The sequence below is a fragment of the Homarus americanus genome, unplaced genomic scaffold (genome assembly GCF_018991925.1).
Source record: "Homarus americanus isolate GMGI-L3 unplaced genomic scaffold, GMGI_Hamer_2.0 scaffold24855, whole genome shotgun sequence".
Taxonomy (NCBI): domain Eukaryota; kingdom Metazoa; phylum Arthropoda; class Malacostraca; order Decapoda; family Nephropidae; genus Homarus; species Homarus americanus.
In genome coordinates this window covers 368-22,088 of record NW_024739580.1, presented here as the reverse complement: position 1 = coordinate 22,088, position 21,721 = coordinate 368, and the positions used below count along the sequence as shown (strand labels likewise).

At 38.4% G+C, this 21,721-nt stretch overlaps 1 protein-coding gene across 2 annotated transcripts; it reads left to right on the top strand.

Moving 5' to 3' along the window:
- The first annotated feature begins 2,146 nt into the window (after window positions 1–2,146).
- LOC121874954 (actin-related protein 2/3 complex subunit 1A-like) lies at window positions 2,147–11,328 on the top strand. Of its 2 annotated transcripts, none has more exons than XM_042379309.1 (5): window positions 2,147–2,252; window positions 2,532–2,728; window positions 3,805–3,894; window positions 4,966–5,117; window positions 11,226–11,328. In XM_042379309.1, the coding sequence occupies exons 3-5, from the start codon at window positions 3,828–3,830 to the stop codon at window positions 11,253–11,255; spliced, it is 249 nt and encodes an 82-aa protein (XP_042235243.1). In that variant the 5' UTR covers window positions 2,147–2,252; window positions 2,532–2,728; window positions 3,805–3,827; the 3' UTR covers window positions 11,256–11,328. The 2 variants fall into 2 exon arrangements, with proteins under 2 accessions (XP_042235243.1, XP_042235242.1); XM_042379308.1 differs by having other exon boundaries at window positions 3,797–3,894.
- The last annotated feature ends 10,393 nt before the right edge of the window (window positions 11,329–21,721 follow it).

Below are 21,721 nucleotides of genomic sequence, written 5' to 3'. Positions count from 1 at the left end.
GACCCATTTGATCGATAAATATATACCCAAGACCAAACCCAGTGTTTCTAGGAATACGAGGGGATCCCTACACATGAACCATGCGGCGGTCGACAAAATTAAGAAGAAAACCCAGAAATTCAAGACGTGGGTTGGGTCAAACGATGAGCAAGACAGGAGGATGTATGCAAGAGCCAGAAACCAAGCAAAGATAGAGTGTAGGAGGGCTGAAAAGGAGTTCCAAAGGCTGGTTGCACGCGAGGTCAAGTCAAACCCAAAGGCGTTTTACTGCTATGCAAAGTCGAAATTGAAAACGCGAGTAGGAGTATTAGACCTGAGGCTTGAAGATGGTAGTTACGCAGATTCTGACCAGGATAAAGCTGAGGCATTGAACAGCTTCTTTTCCTCAGTGTTCACAAGAGAGGATGCAACTAACCTTCCTGCGTTTGAGGACAGACGGTTCGAGACAGCACTGACCCACATTGTGTTCACAGAAGAGGGTATTAGAAATATACTGTCCAGGCTAAAGGTCCATAAGAGTCCTGGACCTGACATGGTGCATCCTAGAGTGCTAAGGGAGCTGTGCAACGAGCTTGCAGAGCCCCTGAAGATTCTGTTTTGTAAATGCCTGGATGAACAAATGGTCCCCAGTGAATGGAAAGTGGCTTATGTGAGTCCTATCTTCAAGAAGGGCGATAGGCACTCCACGAACAACTATAGACCGGTGAGCCTGACCAGCATAATATGTAAATTACTTGAGAGTATTATCAGAGATGCAGCGATGGAACATCTACTACGAAACAACCTTGTAAAAGATTGCCAACACGGTTTTATGCCGGGGCGCTCTTTCTTGACACAATTGCTCAAGGTATTGGATATTTGGACCCATATTCTAGAACGGGGTGGTAATATCGACAATATTTACCTAGATTTTGCCAAGGCTTTCGACAGTGTACCCCACGAAAGGCTGAAAATCAAACTGGAAGGGTACGGAATTCGGGGAAATGTCCTAGCGTGGATAGAAGACTTTCTACATGACTGCAAGCAATGTGTGGTGATTAATGGCACGAAATCGTCATCTGTACCTGTAACAAGTGGGGTACCGCAGGGTAGTGTATTGGGCCCGCTGTTGTTTGTTTGTTTCATAAATGATATGCCTGACGCTGTACACTCCTCCATACAAATGTTTGCCGATGATGGCAAGTTATTTCGGGAAATTAAGAACCAAGCGGACTGTGAAGAGCTGCAGAAGGACCTCTGTGGGCTCCAGGAATGGTCGAAGGAATGGCTGCTGAGATTCAATGTCACGAAGTGTAAGAGGATGCATCTGGGGCGTACCAACGGTAAGGAGGCGTACCATATGTCCCAACGGGATGAAGAAAATGTACTAGTTGAGACTGTGTGTGAGAAGGACCTAGGTGTGTATGTTGACAATGAGCTGAAGTTCTCGGGCCATTGTGAGAAGAAGGTAAATCAGGCAAATAAATTATTGGGTCTTATAAGAAGGTCGTTCAGATATCTAGACGGTCCGTCCCTCGTGACGATCTTCAGGAGTGAAGTGCTTCCCATCTGGAGTACTGTCACCCCATCTGGTCCCCGAGATATGCTAGGGACTGTCAGTTGGTTGAAAATGTTCAAAGGAGGGCCACCAAGCTGGTGCCTGCACTTCGGCATCTCAGCTACCCTGCGAGATTGGAGCGCCTGAACTGGCCTAGCTTATACTACAGACGGGCAAGGGGGGACCTAGTTGAGGTTTATAAGCATCTCAGGGGGCACTACTCAGTTGAGTGTCCTTACTTGGAGCTGGCGGACGCTCGCCCCACAAGGGGTCACAGCTCAAGATTGAAGAAGCCGCAAGTCCGGAAAACCGTGAGGGCAAACTTTTTCGGAGTGAGGGTTGTAAACTCTTGGAACAATCTACCAGAAAGTGTTGTGACGGCACCGAGTGTGAGCTCTTTCAAGAGAAGACTTGACCAACACTGGAGCGGGTTCAGGTACATTCAGGAGCCGGTGCATGCCCAGTATTTGCCAACAGTGCGTGACAGAGACGTGACCGATCGCCCGGGCGGCTAGCGAGCCGACCCTTTGGTGAAGAATATAAAGGAAAAGAGTCGTGACCGATCGCCCAAGCGGCTAACAAGCCGATCAGTGGCGAAGAGGATAAAAGTAAAAAGTAAAAGTATGTCTTGTGAATCCGCGCTAGAACGAATATGCATCCCAGCCGGGGGGGAGAGAGGCCATGGCGTTGTTTACATCCCGGGGCCCAGTAGCAGGTATGTCCCACGTATTTCTTTGCTCTGTTAGAGTGTGTTTGATAGATTGAGCATAATAAATGTTATATGAAGAATGTGATGATCTCGTGGAGGTAGTTTGTAAGCCAGAATAAGGCTAATTCTAGCGTTGCTCTCCAGACATTCACCCTGGAGTGAGTCTACACTACCCCCTGTGTTGGGTTTATTATGTATTGTTTAATTCCTACTACTGTGTGGTACCCCTATGACAACAGTTGATGCTTGTTTTGTATGTATAATAACTAGTTATGTCTGATCTAGGTCCCAGCCTCTTCCTTCTCGGGTGATTTCTAGAGTAAATAATTGAGAGAAGACTACAAGTGTGTCCCATCCCTGAATTGGGAGTTCCCTGCTTTGTGCTTTAAGTCAGGCCAACAGGTTGAGACTCAAGCTGTTTTGGTCACAAGTCAGGACTTGAGGATGTTGACCAGAGTCCGCTAATATCCTTCAATATTTAGGTAAGTAGAAGGAACTCTTTTTTTTGTTCCATGTATTTTGATAATATATAACAAATTAACTTCCTAATGGCATGAAAGAAGTTATTGTAGGTCGTAGTTATGGCGGAAGACGTGAGGGGACAGCCCCGCCTACTGTAAATGATTCATCGCCTTTAACCAATAATTCGTATATCTATGATAATAATTATATACATTGGTCATGTAATTGGTGAAAGATTTATATTTGTACTGTAATATCCATGTAGATACTGTTTTAGTTAATGGATACAGATGGTTGCCACTTTATTTACGGTAAGAAATTAAAGTTAATCTTATATTTAACGGGTATAAAGGTATTCTTGGAAGAGATGACTAAAACCAGCAGGTGTTGTTCAATTTCTTTCATTTTTTCAATATGTTCTTACCATTATGATATATTTTAAAATCTAGGTGACATTTACTAGAACCTATTAAAACCTGATATATTTATATAGTTTTATTTATGACTTGTGTAAGTTTTATAATTTATTTAGTGAATTTTCGATCTTGCACTGGTATTTCTCTCACTGTTATTAATATGTTTTTCGTAATGTTTAGACAATCTAAAACATTTTTCTTTTGTGACATTTCCGCCGGAAATTAAGGATAACCGAGATATTAATTTTTCAATATTATTAGATTTGGTCATTCACGAGTGTTGTCATTTGTTGTTTACGTCTCACGGAGGTCTGACCGCCCGTCGCGCAGTGCTCCTTACCTCCGTGTTGGATTCTTAAGCATCTACAGCGCATGTGTGGGGGGTGGTGTGGGATTTTCTTATTGGCTATAGGAGACTTATAATTGGGCGAGAGTTTTACGTCAATTGCAGATTTTCGTCGGAAAAATAGTGTTAGGTTAGTTAAGGTTAGGTTTGGATTTGTTAGTTTGTTGGTTTTTTATTTATGTGATTTACCCAAAGAACTATTGATTTCCGGCTGAAATTAATATTAAATTTGTTCGAAACTCATCGAGTAACATTGAAAAAACATATTTTTAATATCTGAACAAAGACCGGTGCATTTGTGAAAATTTACCATTTATTTTACACAGTGTTACAGACACCTGCTCCAAGTGATACGCCATGACAGAAGTGTTCCGGTTCGGCCTCGTGCCCATCGCTTGTCGTGCCCGGAATGAGGACCGCAGCCGTGAGTACCGACCTATATGAAGTTAAATAGCACTTGCCTGGCAGGTAAATTGCCATCTAATTTTCAAACTGAGTTTTATCGGTATCACTTTTCTAGAAGAAGTTTTTGTAATATTTGATGATCTCCCACCAATCACATTTCAGGATGCAATCATTCTGCTAAGTTCTAAAATAGATATGTTAGGTCTCACCATTACCTATAATATGTCATGGAAGCCACACGTCCACAACATTGCTAAAACTGCCTTCCGAAAGCTGGGAATGCTGTACAGATGCCGTAGCTACTTTACTCCTGAGCAGTTGCTTCAGTTTATAAGAGATTCATTTGTCCTAACTTGGAGTACTGTGCTCATATCGAGGGTGGCTCTTCTTCTGTCCAACTGTTAGATAAGGTGAAATCAAAGGCATTTCATCTTATTGACTCTCCTCCTTTAATTGATAATCTTTCATCCCTTTCTCTTTGCTTCAATGTTGCTTCACTCTCTTTTTTACAGGTACTTTAATGGCCAATGTTTGGTGGATTTGGCATCCCGTGTACTGCCGGCAAGGCCGTGGACTTGTAACGCTCGTATTGCCCGTGGTGCCCACAGTTTCTCTGTGGGCAATTCAATTTCTTTTTACTCTTATTTTTTTTGCCCCCTAGGCCCCATTGTGGTTCAATGACCTGTTGCTGGGTGGCCTATTCCCCGTAAAAAAATAAAAAATAAAAATAAAAAATAACTGCAACCACAGAATTCTGGAAGATTAGATTAGGTTATTCTTTGGTTACTGTAATCTGCAATTTTACCTAAGTTTTCAGCCAGACAGCTGTCATAATACAGCATAATCACTGGGGGGGGGGTTCAGTCCTCTTTTTTATACCTGAGCAGGACTGGTTTCCTCTTCTGGTCATAACATGTTCAAAGCTTCTGATCTCTCCCAGTTTGTACCAGAAAGTAGGTGGAGTTAATTTTATTTTATTTTTTTTTTTCATTGTTAGGTTTAGATTTTATTTAGCTACTTAGCTTCTCTGTAGTTTTGTTTTGTTTCTCTAGTTTTGCAACCTCAGTGCATGTGTGTGTATTTCTTACAGAAGTGGCATTGAGTCTCAACAACAATGAAGTGAATATATATGGCAGAGCTGCATCAGAGTGGAAGCTTCAGGAAACACTCCAGGGTCATGATCTGCGTGTCACAGGCATTGACTGGGCTCCCAGCACCAATCGCATTGTTACATGTGGAGCAGTAAGTTTACTGTGTATTTATTTAACCTTTTCATGTGGTTAAGGCATAAATAATTTAAGACTTTAACTTTATCTTTTTTGGTTCAGTTAGTTTTGTATTGTAGCATATACATTTTTTCACTCGGCCCTTAACATACGCTGGTGTTAGGTTTGAGAGATACCCGTGAATGTTAAAAATCCGTGTACTTTTGCCCCCCCCCCTGAAAAACCCCTGGCCCCCCATGTCCTTATTTACCATATATACCTGTGTGTAGTTCGAGTTTTTAAGACCAAATTATTTGGCAAAAAATTGGAGGTCGACCTCTAAACGGGTAATAGTTTCGTTAGGTTGAAAATATTTACCAGTAACTACCAGTAAACTATGGAAACGACGCACCACCGGCTGTGAGTGTCGGTACAGTTGCCAGGGCAGATCTCTTGCGTCATCATAGGAAGCCCAAAGTAGCCAAATGCATGGTATGGTATACACAGGACGATGTAAAACAAAGTATTCATTTTTTTAAAGTTTATTTATAGATACTGTACATCAATTTTTGTTCATTACATTTGAAACATCAATCTTTGTTAATTAAATTTGAAACAAGTATAGTAGTTTTGTTGAAACGTAATGTACAGTATTTAATATTAAAATGCAAAAAGAGCTATAAAATCAATTAATACTGTACACCCGTAATGTACTGGCTGGCATCTCCACTCGTCCCTGCTGCCGCCAGTCACCGCTCGTCCCCGCTCTATGCCTCCGCCTCCTCCACATCGTCACTACTGTTGTATTAAAATAATATTCTATCCTAATTCACTTGAATAAATACTACAATACCATATTTCTGAATATTTTCATTAAAATCCATCAAAATCATTTTCCTTGTCATCGTCTTAAGCACCAAACAGCTCTTCCCAGTCTTCTCCTTGAACAGGGCTAGAGGGTACGTGTTTTTCAAATCGTTTTCAATTAAAAAAATGTTACAGCACATGTATATTTTACCTAAACTGCACCTGAATGAATATATTCTCAGAAAAAAATAGTAGTTTTGCTGAAACGTGGTGTATTTCAATGTAAAATAGGATAAAATACATGATGAAAACAAAAGACTTTACCTAACCTTCCGATGTTCAAGATATGTTACTCGTTTTTTTAATAGTTTTTGGTTTAAATACTGTTATATTACAATGATATTCTATTCATACTGTGCTTGATATACTACATTCACGGAAATGTAATATTTTTGCTGAAATGACGTCCGTATTACAGTGGAAAGTGGGATAAAATCGTGACGAAAACAATGACTTTCGCTTTCTTTCGTTCAAAAGATGTTACCGTAATCGCTTTTCGAATGGTTTTCAGTAAAAAACTGTTGCATCACAAGTGAATTAGGATTGAATATTATTGTATTACAACAGTTTTTTAACTGAAAACCATTCAAAAAGCGATTACGGTAACATCTTTTGAACGAAAGAAAGTGAAAGTCATTGCTTTCGTCACTTTCCACTGTAATACCTGCGTCATTTCGGCAAAATATTACATTTCCATATTCTCAGAAATAAATAGTAGTTTTGCTGAAACGTGGTGTATTTCAATGTAAATTAGGATAAACTACACGAAAACAAAAGACTTTACCTAACCTTCCGATGTTCAAGATATGTTACTCGTTTTTTTAATAGTTTTCGATTAAAATATTCTTATATTAGTGATATTCTATTCATACTGTGCTTGATATAATACATTCACAGAAATGTAATATTTTTGCAACTACAATGCTGATGTCAACACAAGCGTGGTTACAGCGAGACTGACTGAGTGAGGGAGAGCTATGCGTGTGTGTGTGTGAGGTTGCAGGAGCGGGCGGTGTCCCGTGTTCGGTGCGAGTTGAATGGCGCGCGATTTGAATGTACTTCAATTACTTCAATGTACAGAATATTCCTCCGGCGGGGCAATCCGCGTATTTGCAAATCCGTGTATGCTAAACCAGCGTATGTTAAGGGCCGACTGTGTGTGTGTATGTATATATATATATATATATATATATATATATATATATATATATATATATATATATATATATATATATATATATATATATATATATATATATATATATATATTTATTTATTTATTTTTAACAGTGCATGAGTTTTTAAATGCCACATTGACGTTCCAGGTTTTTAGTTGTAAAGGAATTTGAGAAAAATTTTTGTGAAATGGTAATACTAAGAGATTCTTATGGTCATGGGTGGGCTTGGGATTGGTTCTATAGAAAGATTTCTTAGTAATGTTAAGGCATTTGTCTATGAAAGATCTAGGGTACTGAAGGTTCAAGCCAATATTATAGATATATTTATATTCCTCATCAATAAATTCCGGGCTGCAAATTCTCAAAGCACATAAAAACAATGATGAAAATACTGACTGTTTGACTATTATGGTGGGCAGAATAATAATGAATGTATGAACACACATGAGTAGGTTTCCTATAAATACTGAACTTAAAGGTGTTACCTATTCTGTGGATCAGACAGTCTAGTAAAGGCAATTTACAGTCATGCTCTAATTCCACAGTGAATTTGAGCAAGGGGGCTAAGTTGTTAAGTTGTGGCAGTTGAAAAGAAACTATTAAGTAATATTTTACCACCTTCAGCAGTCTGGTTTAGATATGTTGATGATGTATTATGTCTCTGGCCATGTAATGAGGACCTAAAAGCATTCCTGCCACAACTTAACAACTTAGCCCCCTCGATCAAATTCACTGTGGAATTAGAGCCACATTTTATCAAAAGCTTTTGATACGTCTCTGAGAACAATATTGCACTGGTTTTTATTGCTGACGGCATTAGCTATTGATTCTCAAATTAATGCAATAGCCGTGTTTGTGCCTCGGTTCTTTCGGAATCCGTGTTGTCTGGGGTTATATTTGTTTTCCTGTTCTAGATAGTTTCTGAGTCTGCTGTTGACTATTTTTTCTAGTATTTTCCCTGGTGTTTCTAATAAGGATATAGGTCTGGGGAAGTGTCCTGTTGCTAGTGAAGCGTTAAAGATTTGTGGGTATGTTTTGAAGGACTGTTTTGTTTGTCTGACTTAGTCCAGGTGCTTTATTTTTAAAACTGGTTATTATGTTTCTTATGTCTTTGTGGTGATTGGCAAGGTTAATGTGTCTGCACTGATTAGTATGTTGAGGTCTATTGTTCTTGGTGGTTGCCATTTCTGTGTGTTTAGTGTAAGGTGTGTTGTTACCATCTGTTCTGTTACTCTACAATAGTTTCTGTTTCTTCTTCTGTCATTTTATATATGTTGCTCCAGAAATTTCTGAAGATCAGTTCTTTTTCTACAGATTCTCTAGCTTTTACCCCGTTGTCGTCTATAAGATGGCTGTTATCTATGGAGTTAGTGCCCATTAGTTTTTTATTTTACTCCAGAAAAATTTTGGGTTGTGATAATCGGCCTCTGTGTTTGTGATTATCTGGTTCCATTTGTCGTTGTGTGATTGTTTACATATTTCTTTCAGCTCTTCCTTTAGGTTTCTGAAGAGAGTTATCGTTTCTTGGTTCCAGCCGTGAGCATTTGTATGTTCTAGTATATTATTCAGTCTTGTCTGGATTATCTTCTGTTCGTGTGTTAATTGTGCGTGGGGTAGTGTGCGGTAAGTTGTTTTGGGGGTGTTATTTTCCATGGCTGTGGTGACTTTAGAGTACCATGTTTCCAGGGCTATGTCAATGTCTGCTGTGTTTTTATGTTGATGTATTTGTTCGTTTGTGTTGAGTTCTGCCTTAAAACCCTCCCAGTTTGCTCTGTTGAAAGAGAATCTAGGGATGGAGGGGATTTGTATTGGTGATGTTGATAGAGTGATAATTATGGGCAGGTGATCGCTAGTGGTGGTTGGTCCAGGTTTCATGTGTGAATTCAAATGGTGGTGTCTATTGGTCAAAACCATATCCGGCTTCCCGGTGCTTCCTGCAGCTATGTAGGTTTCGAAATCTGGGCCCAGGTGTGTGATGTTGCCGTTTTCTAATAGGTCGTGTATAATCTTCCCCCTTGGGTTTCTGGTTCTGTGTCCGAGTATGGTGTGTGTCGCATTTAAGTTTCCTATAAAATACTGTATGCTGGTGTGTTACGTCTCATTAGTTTTAGTAAGTCGCCAGTCGGGAATGTTTGTCGTCGGCAAGGTAAATATGTTGTTCCGATTGTTATTGGGCCTTTAGTTGTGTTGATTTCGACTGCTAAGAAGTAGGTTTGGAAATTGTCTATGAGTGTATGTTCAGTTGATGTGTGTAATAGTTGAAGAGTTTTATTTTGTCACTGTTTTTCCGTCGGTGTGAGTTTATGAGAATTATGTCTGGGTCTATGCTGTTGTATATGTTTGTCAGTTCTGTTTTTCTTGTATGTGTCCAGGCCAGGACGTTGTGTTGTATTATTTTCTGTGTTCTGTTTTGCGTAATCGTGGGTCGCATGAACTTGACGCGTGTTGTTCGGTTGCTCGGGTCTCTCCGGGGGAGAGTCTCTCTCTCTTCTCCTTCAGTCCTGTTCTTATTTTCTTGAATTTTGATAAGTCTACGTTCTCGATTTTGTTGTATTTGCTGCTTATTTTTCCTCCACGTATTAGTGTTTCTATGAGTCCCTCTTCATATGTGTATTTGGTTGTTCCTTCTTTAATATCTTTTAACAATCTCTCATTTGTTACAGGGAGTTGACTGAGTAAAACCTGATTCCTATGCTGTCTCCGACGTCGGCTGGCCGTTGACCGGTGGGGTTCTCTCTACGTGGTCTTGCTGGTGTTGACTTAGCTGATTGGTTGGTTGTGTTCTCTAGGGTCTTGTGGTTATTTGGGAGTGGGTTGTATCCATTGCAGTCTCTGCTCCTGTGCAATTTTCTTGTTGTGTTATTTTATCTTCCCTTTCTTTGCTGGTGATTCCTAGACTGTTTTTGGTTATTATTTTGAAAATGTCTGCTGATGGGGCATTGTGTGGGAAGTTTACCTGTGGTAGGTTGTTCGCTGCAAACATTTCTCTGATAGTTTTTCCGAATGTTCCCGTGTTAGCCACGTTGATTATGTGGGCATGTATCGGTGTGGCTAGTATGGTGAAGGGTAGACCCTCGTTAAAACGGACCCCTTTAATCCCGATATCGGACGAAATCTGAATTAAGCGAGGGACTGTCAGTGTCAAATTTCTGGTTCTGGGATTGTCCGATAGATGGCGCGTGCGTGCCATCTGTAGTGTCTTGCAACTTTGTTATTGCAGCATAGGTTTTAGTTGGGTCAGTTTCTATATGTTTGTTCGATTTTTCCTTTTCCTTCATGTCTTTGATGATATCCTTCCTTACTGGGCATCGTGCTGCCAAAGTGCGGTGATGTCCTTTGCAGTTCGGGCATTTTGAATTTTCATTACGTGTGTCTTTAACTTTCATATTTTCATACGTGGTACAGTTTTGTATCAACTGTGGTCAGGTCTTCTTCATGAGAGTGTTCTTTGTACAGCACAGCTTAAGCATTCATTAGTTATTTTTGACAGATAAATAGTTATAAAGGATAGATCCTGAAATCCTGTTTGATAATAGAGCCTAAAAAGAATTAATGAGATCCCATCCTCCTCCTTTGATGTCATCATAAGAGGTCAGTGGATTATGTGGGGTTGATTCTTCTTCCCACTCAGTGATAAAGTCTGACAAGTAAATAATTGGTAACTCATGTGCTGTGAAACCTTGAGAGTGATTTCCATACCTTCCAAGCCACCATGGACAACCTTGCTTTGTCAAACATCTGATCATGGGACATGGTTAGGGGGAAGTTGGCTGATGGTCAGTTTAGCCCTAATCACTCTAGTTTAGAGCTTCCAAGGGTTCCAAGCCCTCAAAGTTTGGTGGACACATTTACAACTTAATCTTTATGATGTTATTAAAAGACATTATGCAGCTTAGAGAGCTGCCATCAGGTAATCATGGCTAATGCACACAACTGTGGGAAATGGACATGAAATGTTGGAGATGATTATGATGATATCAGCCTTTTCCTGCTATGGGTGGAGAGCAACTGAAACAAGTTGTTGTCACTCCTTCTACTTTATAGTTAAGATTTCAATTGTGTTTAATTACCTGTTTCTGAAAGAGACTTTCTTGTTGCAGGTGACCTTCCTGGAAATTACCGAGACTTAGTGTGCTTTGAAATAGTCCTCTGGAGAGTGGGTCCAGGACTTACACCTGCAAACTTCCTGTTTCTTGGGTTGAGGTGAGTGTTCTTCTTTACTGACAACATGTTTGTTTATTTCTGTGAATTAATATGTAGTAATATCGAGATAATATGCATGTTATAATAAAATTTTGGATAAAATTAGAGCAATACAGTCATGGGGCGGGGCATCTTTTCTCACCTGAGAAAAAAATGCACTACAGATGCTCCTCTACTTGCGAAAGAGCTACATTCTTGAGTCTTGTTTGTAAGTCCAACTTTACTCCTGTAGATACCAAACTTATTGTAAAAACTGAAAAGATTATGGATATTTAGCCCAGCTATACCCTTTAATACAGCCTTAAAACCTGGCTCACTCTTCTCCTCTTAGGTAATGTTTGTTTTATCTGGAATTTTCTTCAAAATAATCCAGTCTCATCCACATTAAACACCTGTTCTGGCAGGTAACCCCCCTCATTGATGATGTTTGTTTCTCTGAAAATTTGTAAGTTGAACGTTCTTAAGTAGAGGAGCACCTTTATAGTGGTGTTTCCTTATTATTTCACACTATTATACTTAGCAATATTATAAATCTCTGGCTAATAATAGGGACGGAAAGATAAATACTGATAGGCAAATGAGTTTTTTATTATTATTTTATTTTGGGGTGGTTTACGAGGGGGGTGTAAGACGAGTGCTGTTTTTGGTGATCATTAACTTGTTTTACAGTATAAGTCCACAATAATAAGAAAATTTGGAAGAAAAAATTCGGTTATTGTTGGGGTTGAGGCAACTAGATATGTCTGATTACAGCAAATGTGTTATTGTCAATTTGTAGGTGAAAGATTTCATCCTCAATAGATGTAGGTTAACATTACACCTGGAGGCAAATGCCTAAAGAAGGAAGGATATTCCTTTTAGTTGTGTGAAAAAATATTCAAGAAAGTATATTATCATAAGTTTTCTTTTACAGAAAAGATGTATACTACTCCCACGAGGAAAGAACGACTATCTTTGATTATATCGTCAAAACGAAGAGGTTCGGAGAGGTTAAAGGCACAGTGTTTGGCAGGATATGGCCGAGGCCCAGGTAATACTACACCTCTTACTGCAGTACCTGTTCCTGTTATAGCACATGAACCATCATGTTTATTAATACTCTACTTGTTTTATGCATGCATACATACAGTCAGCCCTTAACATACGCGGGGGTTAGGTAAGAGAGATACCCATGAATGTTGAAAATCCGTGCACTTTTGCCTCCCCCCCCCCTAAAAAACCCCTGGCCCCCAATGTCCTTATTTACCATATATACCTGTGTGTAGTTCGAGTTTTTAAGACTAAATTATTTGGCAAAAAATTAGGGGTCGACCTCTAAACGGCTAATAGTTTCGTTAGGTTGAAAAATATTTACCAGGAACTACCAGTAAACAATGGAAACGACGCACCACCGGCTGTGAGTGTCGGTACAGCTGCCAGGGCAGATCTCTTGCATCATAATAGCAAGCCCAAAGTAACCAAATGCATGGTATGGTATACACAGGATGATGTAAAACAAAGTATTCATTTTTTAAAGTTTATTTATTGATACTGTACATAAATTTTTGTTCATTACATTTGAAACATCAATCTTTGTTAATTAAATTTGAAACAAAAGAAAACTACTATACCATATTCTCATTAAAATATTACATCACACGTATATTTTACCTTAACTGTGACTGAATGAATATATTCTCAGAAATAAATATGGAAATGTAATATTTTGGCTGAAATGACGTACATATTACAGTGGAAAGTGGGATAAAATCATGACGAAAACAATGACTTTCGCTTTCTTTCGTTGTTCGAAAGATTTTACCGTAATCGCATTTCAAATGGTTTTGAGTTAAAAAACTGTTGTACCGTACCGTATTACAATAATATTCTATCCTATCATTAGCCTCATAATCCCACAACTGAAAACCATTCGAAAAGTGATTACGGTAACATCTTTTGAACGAAAGAAAGCGAAAGTCATTGTTTTCGTCACAATTTTATCCCACTTTTCACTGTAATATGTATGTCATTTCAGCAAAAATATTACATTTCCATATTCTCAGAAATAAATAGTAGTTTTGTTGAAACGTAATGTACAGTATTTAATATTAAAATGCATAAAGAGCTATAAAATCAATTACAGTGAGTTCTGCTATAATGCGTGTTTTGATAACGCGAATTTGCTCTAACGCGATTTATGAATTCGGAACAATATTTGTATAACGCGAACGCTTGTTTGCTATAACGCGATTTTTGCTTACTATTTCTCCAATTTTGTGGTATTAACTGTGAATATAGTAAAGAAGAATATCTCCAAAAAGCGTTCTGATGATAGAATTCCCGGTGATTATCGTAAAAGAAAGGATATAACACTTGAAGAGAAGCTCGATGTTATCAACCTCAAAATCACCCTTCTCCCCCATCAAGTTACATTCATATTTTTTCAAGGTAAAGTGTTAAATTTACTGTATGATTTTATTATTAGATATGAATGTAACATTTATTTAGACTGTGCTATCCTTTGTGTTAGGCTAACTACTAAATTTTTTCGATTTCGAGTAATCTGCACCTAACCCTATTTTCTCCATAAGCCCTGTTATTTCTATTACGCGATTTTCTATAACACGATATTTTACAAGAACACAATTATCGCGTTATAGCAGAACTACCTGTAATACTATACATCCGTAATGTACTGGCTGGCATCCCCACTCGTCCCTGCTGCCGCCAGTCACCGCACCTCCCCGCTCTATGCCTCCGCCTCCTCCACGTCGTCACTACTGTTGTATTACAATAATATTCTATCCTAATTCACTTGAATAAGTACTACGATACCATATTTCTGAATATTTTCATTAAAATCCATCAAAATCTATTTCCTTGTCATCGTCTTAAGCACCAAAGAGCTCCTCCCAGTCTTCTCCTTGAACAGGGCTAGAGGGTACATGTTTTTTGAATCGTTTTCAATTAAAAATTTTTACATCACATGTATATTTTACCTAAACTGCGCCTGCATGAATATATTCTCAGAAATAAATAGTAGTTTTGCTGAAACGTGTTGTATTTCAATGTAAAATAGGATAAAATACATGACGAAAACAAAAGACTTTACCTAACCTTCCGATGTTCAAGAAATGTTATCTCGTTTTTTAATAGTTTTCAGTTAAAATACTGTTATATTACAATGATATTCTATTCATACTGTGCTTGATATACTACATTCACGGAAATGTAATATTTTTGCTGAAATGACGTATGTATTACAGTAGAAAGTGGGATAAAATCGTGACGAAAACAATGACTTTCGCTTTGTTTCGTTCAAAAGATGTTACCGTAATGTAAATGTAAATGGATCAAAATAAATGAAGAAATTTATGTAAATCTACCCAAAAATGCAGTTGAAAAACTTTTTATAAAATGTACTACAGTATTGTACACTAATGTACTACATTTTTTATATCTTGAGCAAAATATATGACGCTTATATTCAAATTAATCTCTGTCTTGCAAGGATTTCAGCAATGCAAATTATATTACAGTAAAAGTCCAAAAATCCGGATGCCAGAAATCCGGACCACCCGAGAATCCTGATTTTTTTTTTTATTTATTTATTTATTTTTTTTTTTTAGCAGGCTTTTGTGTGTATGTGCGCATGCGTGAGCGCCACAGCTGCACAGCGACAACAAGCGACCACGTGGTCGCCAATTTAAAACGAGCAATCAAACTGTGACAACATACCGTTTATAGGTCGACCCTGATTTTTTGATCAAGAAATCGTTAATTTATGATATTCCTCGTTTATAGTTTGACCCACGTTTTTGAGGGTAATGGAACAGCAAAACCTTCAGTAAAAACATTCTATGTCCTATAAACTGAGGCTCGCCGTGCCTGAAACACGAGTGCCGAAGGCAAATTGTTTACCATTTATTATTACGACACTTTACACTGAAACGCGGGTAGTTTCAACAAAAATATTGTATATTTCCATTCAAATATTTATTCAAGTCAATTAGGAGGGAATATTATTGTAATACAACAGTTTTTTAACTAAACCATTCGAAAAGCGATTTCGGTAACATCTTTTGAAGGAAAGAAAGCGAAAGTCATTGTTTTCGTCACGATTTTATCCCATTTTCCACTGTAATCTGTACGTAATTTTAGCAAAAATATTACATTTCGTGAATGTATTATATCAAGCACAGTATGAATAGAATATCATTGTAATATAACAGAATTTTATCCGAAAACTATTAAAAAAACGAGTAACATCTTAAGAACATCGGAAGCTTAGGAAAAGTCTTTTGTTTTCGTCATGTATTTTTATCCTATTTTACATTGAAATACATCACGTTTCAGCAAAACTATTTATTTCCAAGAATATATTCATTCAGGCGCAGTTTAAGTAAAATATCCGTGTGATGTAATAGTTTTTTAACTGAAAACGATTCAAAAAACACGTACCCTCTAGCCCTGTTCAAGGAGAGGACTAGGGAGAAGCTGTTTGGTGCTGCAGACGATGACAAGGAAAATGATTTTGATGGATTTTAATGAAAATATTCAGAAATATGTTATTTTAGTATTTATTCAAGTCAATTAGGATAGAATATTATTGTAATACAACAGTTTTTTAACTGAAAACCATTCGAAAAGCGATTACGGTAACATCTTTTGAACGAAAGAAAGATAAAGTCATTGTTTTCATCACGATTTTATCCAACTTTCCACTGTAATACGTACGCCATTTCAGCAAAACTATTACATTTCCGTGAATGCATTATATCAGGCACAGTATGAATAGAATACCCGTGTAACATAACATTATTTTGAGTCTTACTCTTTCCATTTACAGAGTACTGTACAAGCCCATGATAATGGCTCCTATAGTAGATAAACTTCGTTGTGTGAAGAGAAAGAATAACTCGTTGAAATTGAGTGACAAACTTGAAATAATTAAGAAACTAGAATGTGGTGTGAGCAATACTGTTCTAATGGAAACATACGACATTGGAAAGTCTACATTTTATGATATAAAAAACGCAAAGAATAAAATTCTAGAATTCACAGCTTTTTCATTAAAACTGCTCGTTTTGGGACAGATGTTACCCTCACTAACAAACATGGCAGGTTTTCTGCAGGTACAATACTACAGTTTCCTCCCATACTGTACAGTTGTAACAGACCAACTGCCTAAACGGCTCATTACTGGTAATTACGACGTCGCTACGTGAATCCTAATTTAATGTTGACTCGGCCATAGTGAGCTTTAACATTTATGCCACTGATGAATGAGTCTTGATCACACACAACTATAAGGTGGCCTTCTCTTGCCACTCCATCTCTCCTCTGGCCTTTATTGTGTAAAAGCCAAGAATTATTATTGTGTGAGGATGTAGTGGATCTGAGGTGACAATGATAAATATTTTGGCGTTAAGTCGGTGGTGTGGTACTGTGCAGGTCTGACCCACCTGTTACAAACTACTGCAGGGAGTGAAGACCTTCCTTAAAAGGTTTAACTTGGCAGGATTCAGAAGGCCACAACACAGACGTCCTCAACGGCACTTGATGGTTTATAACGGCCATTTATTATTACTTACTTTTGACCTTGATGATGTGGTTCAGCCATTATCAGATGCAGGTCAGGAACACAAAGGACTGTTCCTCTATAATGCTCACTGAGTAAATGAGGATAGTTGCTTCAAGGCTCCACTGGGCAGATTGTTACCAGGTTTTATTTACAATTCTTAATTATTACATGGAATTATACATTTTCCACAATATATACTGAACTGTATACCTGTGTTGTCTATATACATGGTGAACTGTATACCTGGGTTGTCTATATTGTTTTAGCTGTGGTAAGATACCAAACTATCTCACTTGTTAACACTTGCCTGAACGAGTGTAGGTTAGTCGCTGGTACCTTTGATGCAGCTGAGTGAGATGTAGGGTCATCTCACGTCATGTCACCTTTGATGCAGCTGAGTGAGATATAGGGTCATCTCACGTCATGTCACCTTTGATACAGCTGAGTGAGATATAGGGTCATCTCACATCATGTCACCTTTGATACAGCTGAGTGAGATATAGGGTCATCTCACGTCATGTTACCTTTGATACAGTCGTAGATAGTTTAAATTGTCACAGCTGTCCTGAGTTGTACTTGCAATTATCTTAGCTTGTAAGTTAAGCAAGACACACAGATAATGTTCTCTTCACTCGTTCCTTGGTTTAATGTAAACACACATGCTGATTTAATAGTTATATTGGGTAGTAATGTCTGTACAATTATTTGGTATTGACAGACTAATGAGCATTAGCTATTGGCTTGTAATTAGCTGATATAATTAGAGAGAGGTACAGCCCGGAGAGCTGGTCTCACTTTAGGGCATCGTGTCGGGCTGTGAACTGGGCTGAACTCTCTTGAGTCTGGTGACTGGACAGTAACCACACTTCAACAGGTCATTAACTAAACAGCCTACCACACACTGAGGGTTGAGTCTGTAGTTTAATGGGCTGTACACCCTAGGAGGTGTGACAGAAGAAATGTTTATGGGCTGTACACCCTAGGAGGTGTGACAGATCAAATGTTTATGGGTTGTACACCCTAGGAGGTGTGACAGAACAAATGTTTATGGGCTGTACACCCTAGGAGGTGTGACAGAACAAATGTTTATGGGCTGTACACCCTAGGAGGTGTGACATCAAATGTTTATGGGCTGTACACCCTAGGAGGTATGACAGATCAAATGTTTATGGGCTGTACACCCTAGGAGGTGTGACAGAACAAATGTTTATGGGCTGTACACCCTAGGAGGTGTGACAGAACAAATGTTTATGGGCTGTGCACCCTAGGAGGTGTGACAGAAGAAATGTTTATGGGCTGTACACCCTAGGAGGTGTGACAGAACAAATGTTTATGGGCTGTACACCCTAGGAGGTGTGACAGAACAAATGTTTATGGGCTGTACACCCTAGGAGGTGTGACAGGTGCTGTACACAGGTGTGACAGAACAAATGTTTATGGGCTGTACACCCTAGGAGGTGTGACAGAACAAATGTTTATGGGCTGTACACCCTAGGAGGTGTGACAGAACAAATGTTTATGGGCTGTACACCCTAGGAGGTGTGACAGAACAAATGTTTATGGGCTGTACACCCTAGGAGGTGTGACAGAACAAATGTTTATGGGCTGTACACCCTAGGAGGTGTGACAGAACAATGTTTATGGGCTGTACACCTAGGAGGTGTGACAGAACACATGTTTATGGGCTGTACACCCTAGGAGGTGTGACAGAACAAATGTTTATGGGCTGTACACCCTAGGAGGTGTGACAGAACACATGTTTATGGGCTGTACACCTAGGAGGTGTGACAGAACAAATGTTTATGGGCTGTACACCCTAGGAGGTGTGACAGAACAAATGTTTATGGGCTGTACACCCTAGGAGGTGTGACAGAACAAATGTTTATGGCTGTACACCCTAGGAGGTGTGACAGAACAAATGTTTATGGGCTGTGCCTAGGAGGTGTGACAGCCAAACAGATGGTGTGTAATGGGCTGTACACCTAGGAGGTGTGACAACAATGTTTATGCACCCTAGGAGGTGTGACAGAACAAATGTTTATGGGCTGTACACCCTAGGAGGTGTGACAGAACAAATGTTTATGGGCTGTGCACCCTAGGAGGTGTGACAGAACAAATGTTTATGGGCTGTACACCCTAGGAGGTGTGACAGAACAAATGTTTATGGGTTGTGCACCCTAGGAGGTGTGACAGAAGAAATGTTTATGGGTTGTGCACCCTAGGAGGTGTGACAGAACACATGTTTATGTCGCTGTATGGTCAATAGTCTGGGTGATAGAATGTATATAATGAATATATGTCCTTAGCTCATATTTATATAATATTAATGTGAGAGGCTAATACAATATACTGAACTGTATACCTATACAGTATTGTCTATATACATGGTGAACTGTATACCTACATTGTCTATATGCAGGTTGAACCAATTGTAAACTTGTGATAAGTTTACATAATAATTATATATCTATCTATCTAAAGTAGTCTAGTGTATGTAAATATTTTGATCTTTTCCCTGATAATGTTGTTTCATCACAGGTGTTACTCTGTTGTAGTGTGAGCCAGTGTGAGGTGGAGGTCAATATTAAACTGAGGTGTTTAGCTGTGGCTCTGGAAGATTGACAATTTGTCTTATTTTAATTATAAACCAGAACACCTTTATTTCTCACTGTTTATCCAGGTATAATTTGGCTAAATTTATATTTTAATTTTACCTGGACTTAGAATTCCATCACAATATGATTTGAAATTAAAGAACAAAATTGTTTTTAAGGACTTTAGAATTAATGTGATTTAGTGAGACTGTTGAACCGTTCAGGTACTTTACATATATTTACCATTTAGGTTAAACTAAACCATAAATACATTTTATTGTTCGTTTAGGAATTCTATCATTAGTTCGGCGTCATTTAATGTTGCCGTAAAATCTGTCGAGTGACTTGAGCGGCAATTATTCTGTTATAGTCGTGGCAGTTAATGTTGTTTTAGGAGATACAGTTTATTGTGTAGTGATCTCCGTTAAAACAAACTATTTTTATTGTCCAAATTTGTCACGCTGGGTTATGAAGGTGTGCGTGGTGGGAAAGGCTTTGGAATAAGGAATACTGAAGGTGAAAGAACACTTGAGTTTGGGGATGGTATGTAACATGTGTTTAAGAATAGGGCAAGTAGGCTGACCATGTAGGCCTAAGGCAGGTGGCACAGAAACCCAGATTGGCTACATTTTGGTCAGGAAATTAGAACAGGTTGCTTGTGTGTGTTACTTAAAGATGGAGGGAGAGGAAGAAGGTGGATGTTCCAAGAAGGAGAGTGTGGGAATTGTGAAGGAACTGAATGTAAAAGAAGCATTTTCTTATGAGTTGAGAGGCTAGGAAGCAGCCAGTGAGGGGCAGTACCAAGACGCTGGGCCATAATAAAAGATGTTCCGTTGAGTGTGGTTGATGGCGGGAATGATGAAGTGGAAAGAGAGATAAAAAGAGAAAAGAAGATTGTGTGAGATGTGGAAGATGGTTGGCAACAGAGAGAAGTACAGTACCTGGAGGCTAAACTGAGATGGTTCAGGAGAGAAAGGAGGAAACTAACTGGGTCAAGAGATACACAAATGAATGTGGAGGGGAGGGGAGTTAGTTACAGGTAGGCAAAGAATGACATGAGGATAGGTTGTAAAGAAATGTCGGTGCTACTATAGTACCTGAGTATGTTTGTTGGTTGGAATGATGAGGAACAATCTGAACAGAAAACAAATGAATACAGTAATTGAACACAAAAAATTTAGGACTTGTCGAGTAATATCAAAATATTCGGAACTCGGTTAATTCGTATTTTCGGTAATTTGAGTGACGCAGAGTCTCTTTTGTCAAATTAATGAGAGTATAGTGCCGTTTGTGGTCCACCGAATTCCTGAAAATACAAATTAACCGAGTTCCGAATATTTTGACATTATTCCACACTTTCTCAATCTTTTTGTTCAATTATTTGTTCGTTTTCTGTTCAGATTGTTCCTCATTATTCCAACCAACAAACATACTCAGTTACCATGCCTTGACTGCCACACAAAATAATCTTATTTATAATTACTGTGCAAACAAATATTTTTTAAGTGCACAAACAGTAATGATAAAGTAAATAATACAGTAATAAATAAATGTAAGACTTACTGTACATTGTGAGGTGAACTGATAATATGTGGATGATATTCAGAAAGTGTAATAGTATTGAGGATCAGGTCTGGGGTCCACTGCTCTCATCAAGAAGATTAATCCCCAACCTACCTAACTCAGGAGACTTTTCCTTTGTTCTATGTATTTCTCCCTTGTTTTGTTGTGTTAGTTGGCAGAAGAGGGACCTATAGTGTGTTTTATCCCAGCTGAGAAGAGATACGTAATTTGTGTATTATTGTGGGTAAAAATAAGTATATATTAAATGCGTCCTCCGAGAGCGTCAATTTGCCACCAGAGTTTAACAGTTAATTCTTGTATAATATTTCTGATAAACTTCCTACATGTTTATGTTTGATATAATTAATGTATGAATCTTTAAATAATTTAGCTAAATGTCTTTCTCGTCAGAAATGGTCATTATGAATAAACTCGTTTAGAAATACATCATTACTTCAGGAGGAAATCGGACAGATTTGCAACAGCCAATCAGGTGTAACTCTTGAGGAGGGGGCGGGGCATCTCTTCTCATCTGATAAAAAATGCACTATAGTCAAATCAGCTCCAAAATTTCATCTTATATTTCTCCAATAAGGGTTTTTACTTCATTTACCAGTGTGGCCATTACACTTATGGAATATCATCTACGATCTCACCTCTCATTATTTATTAC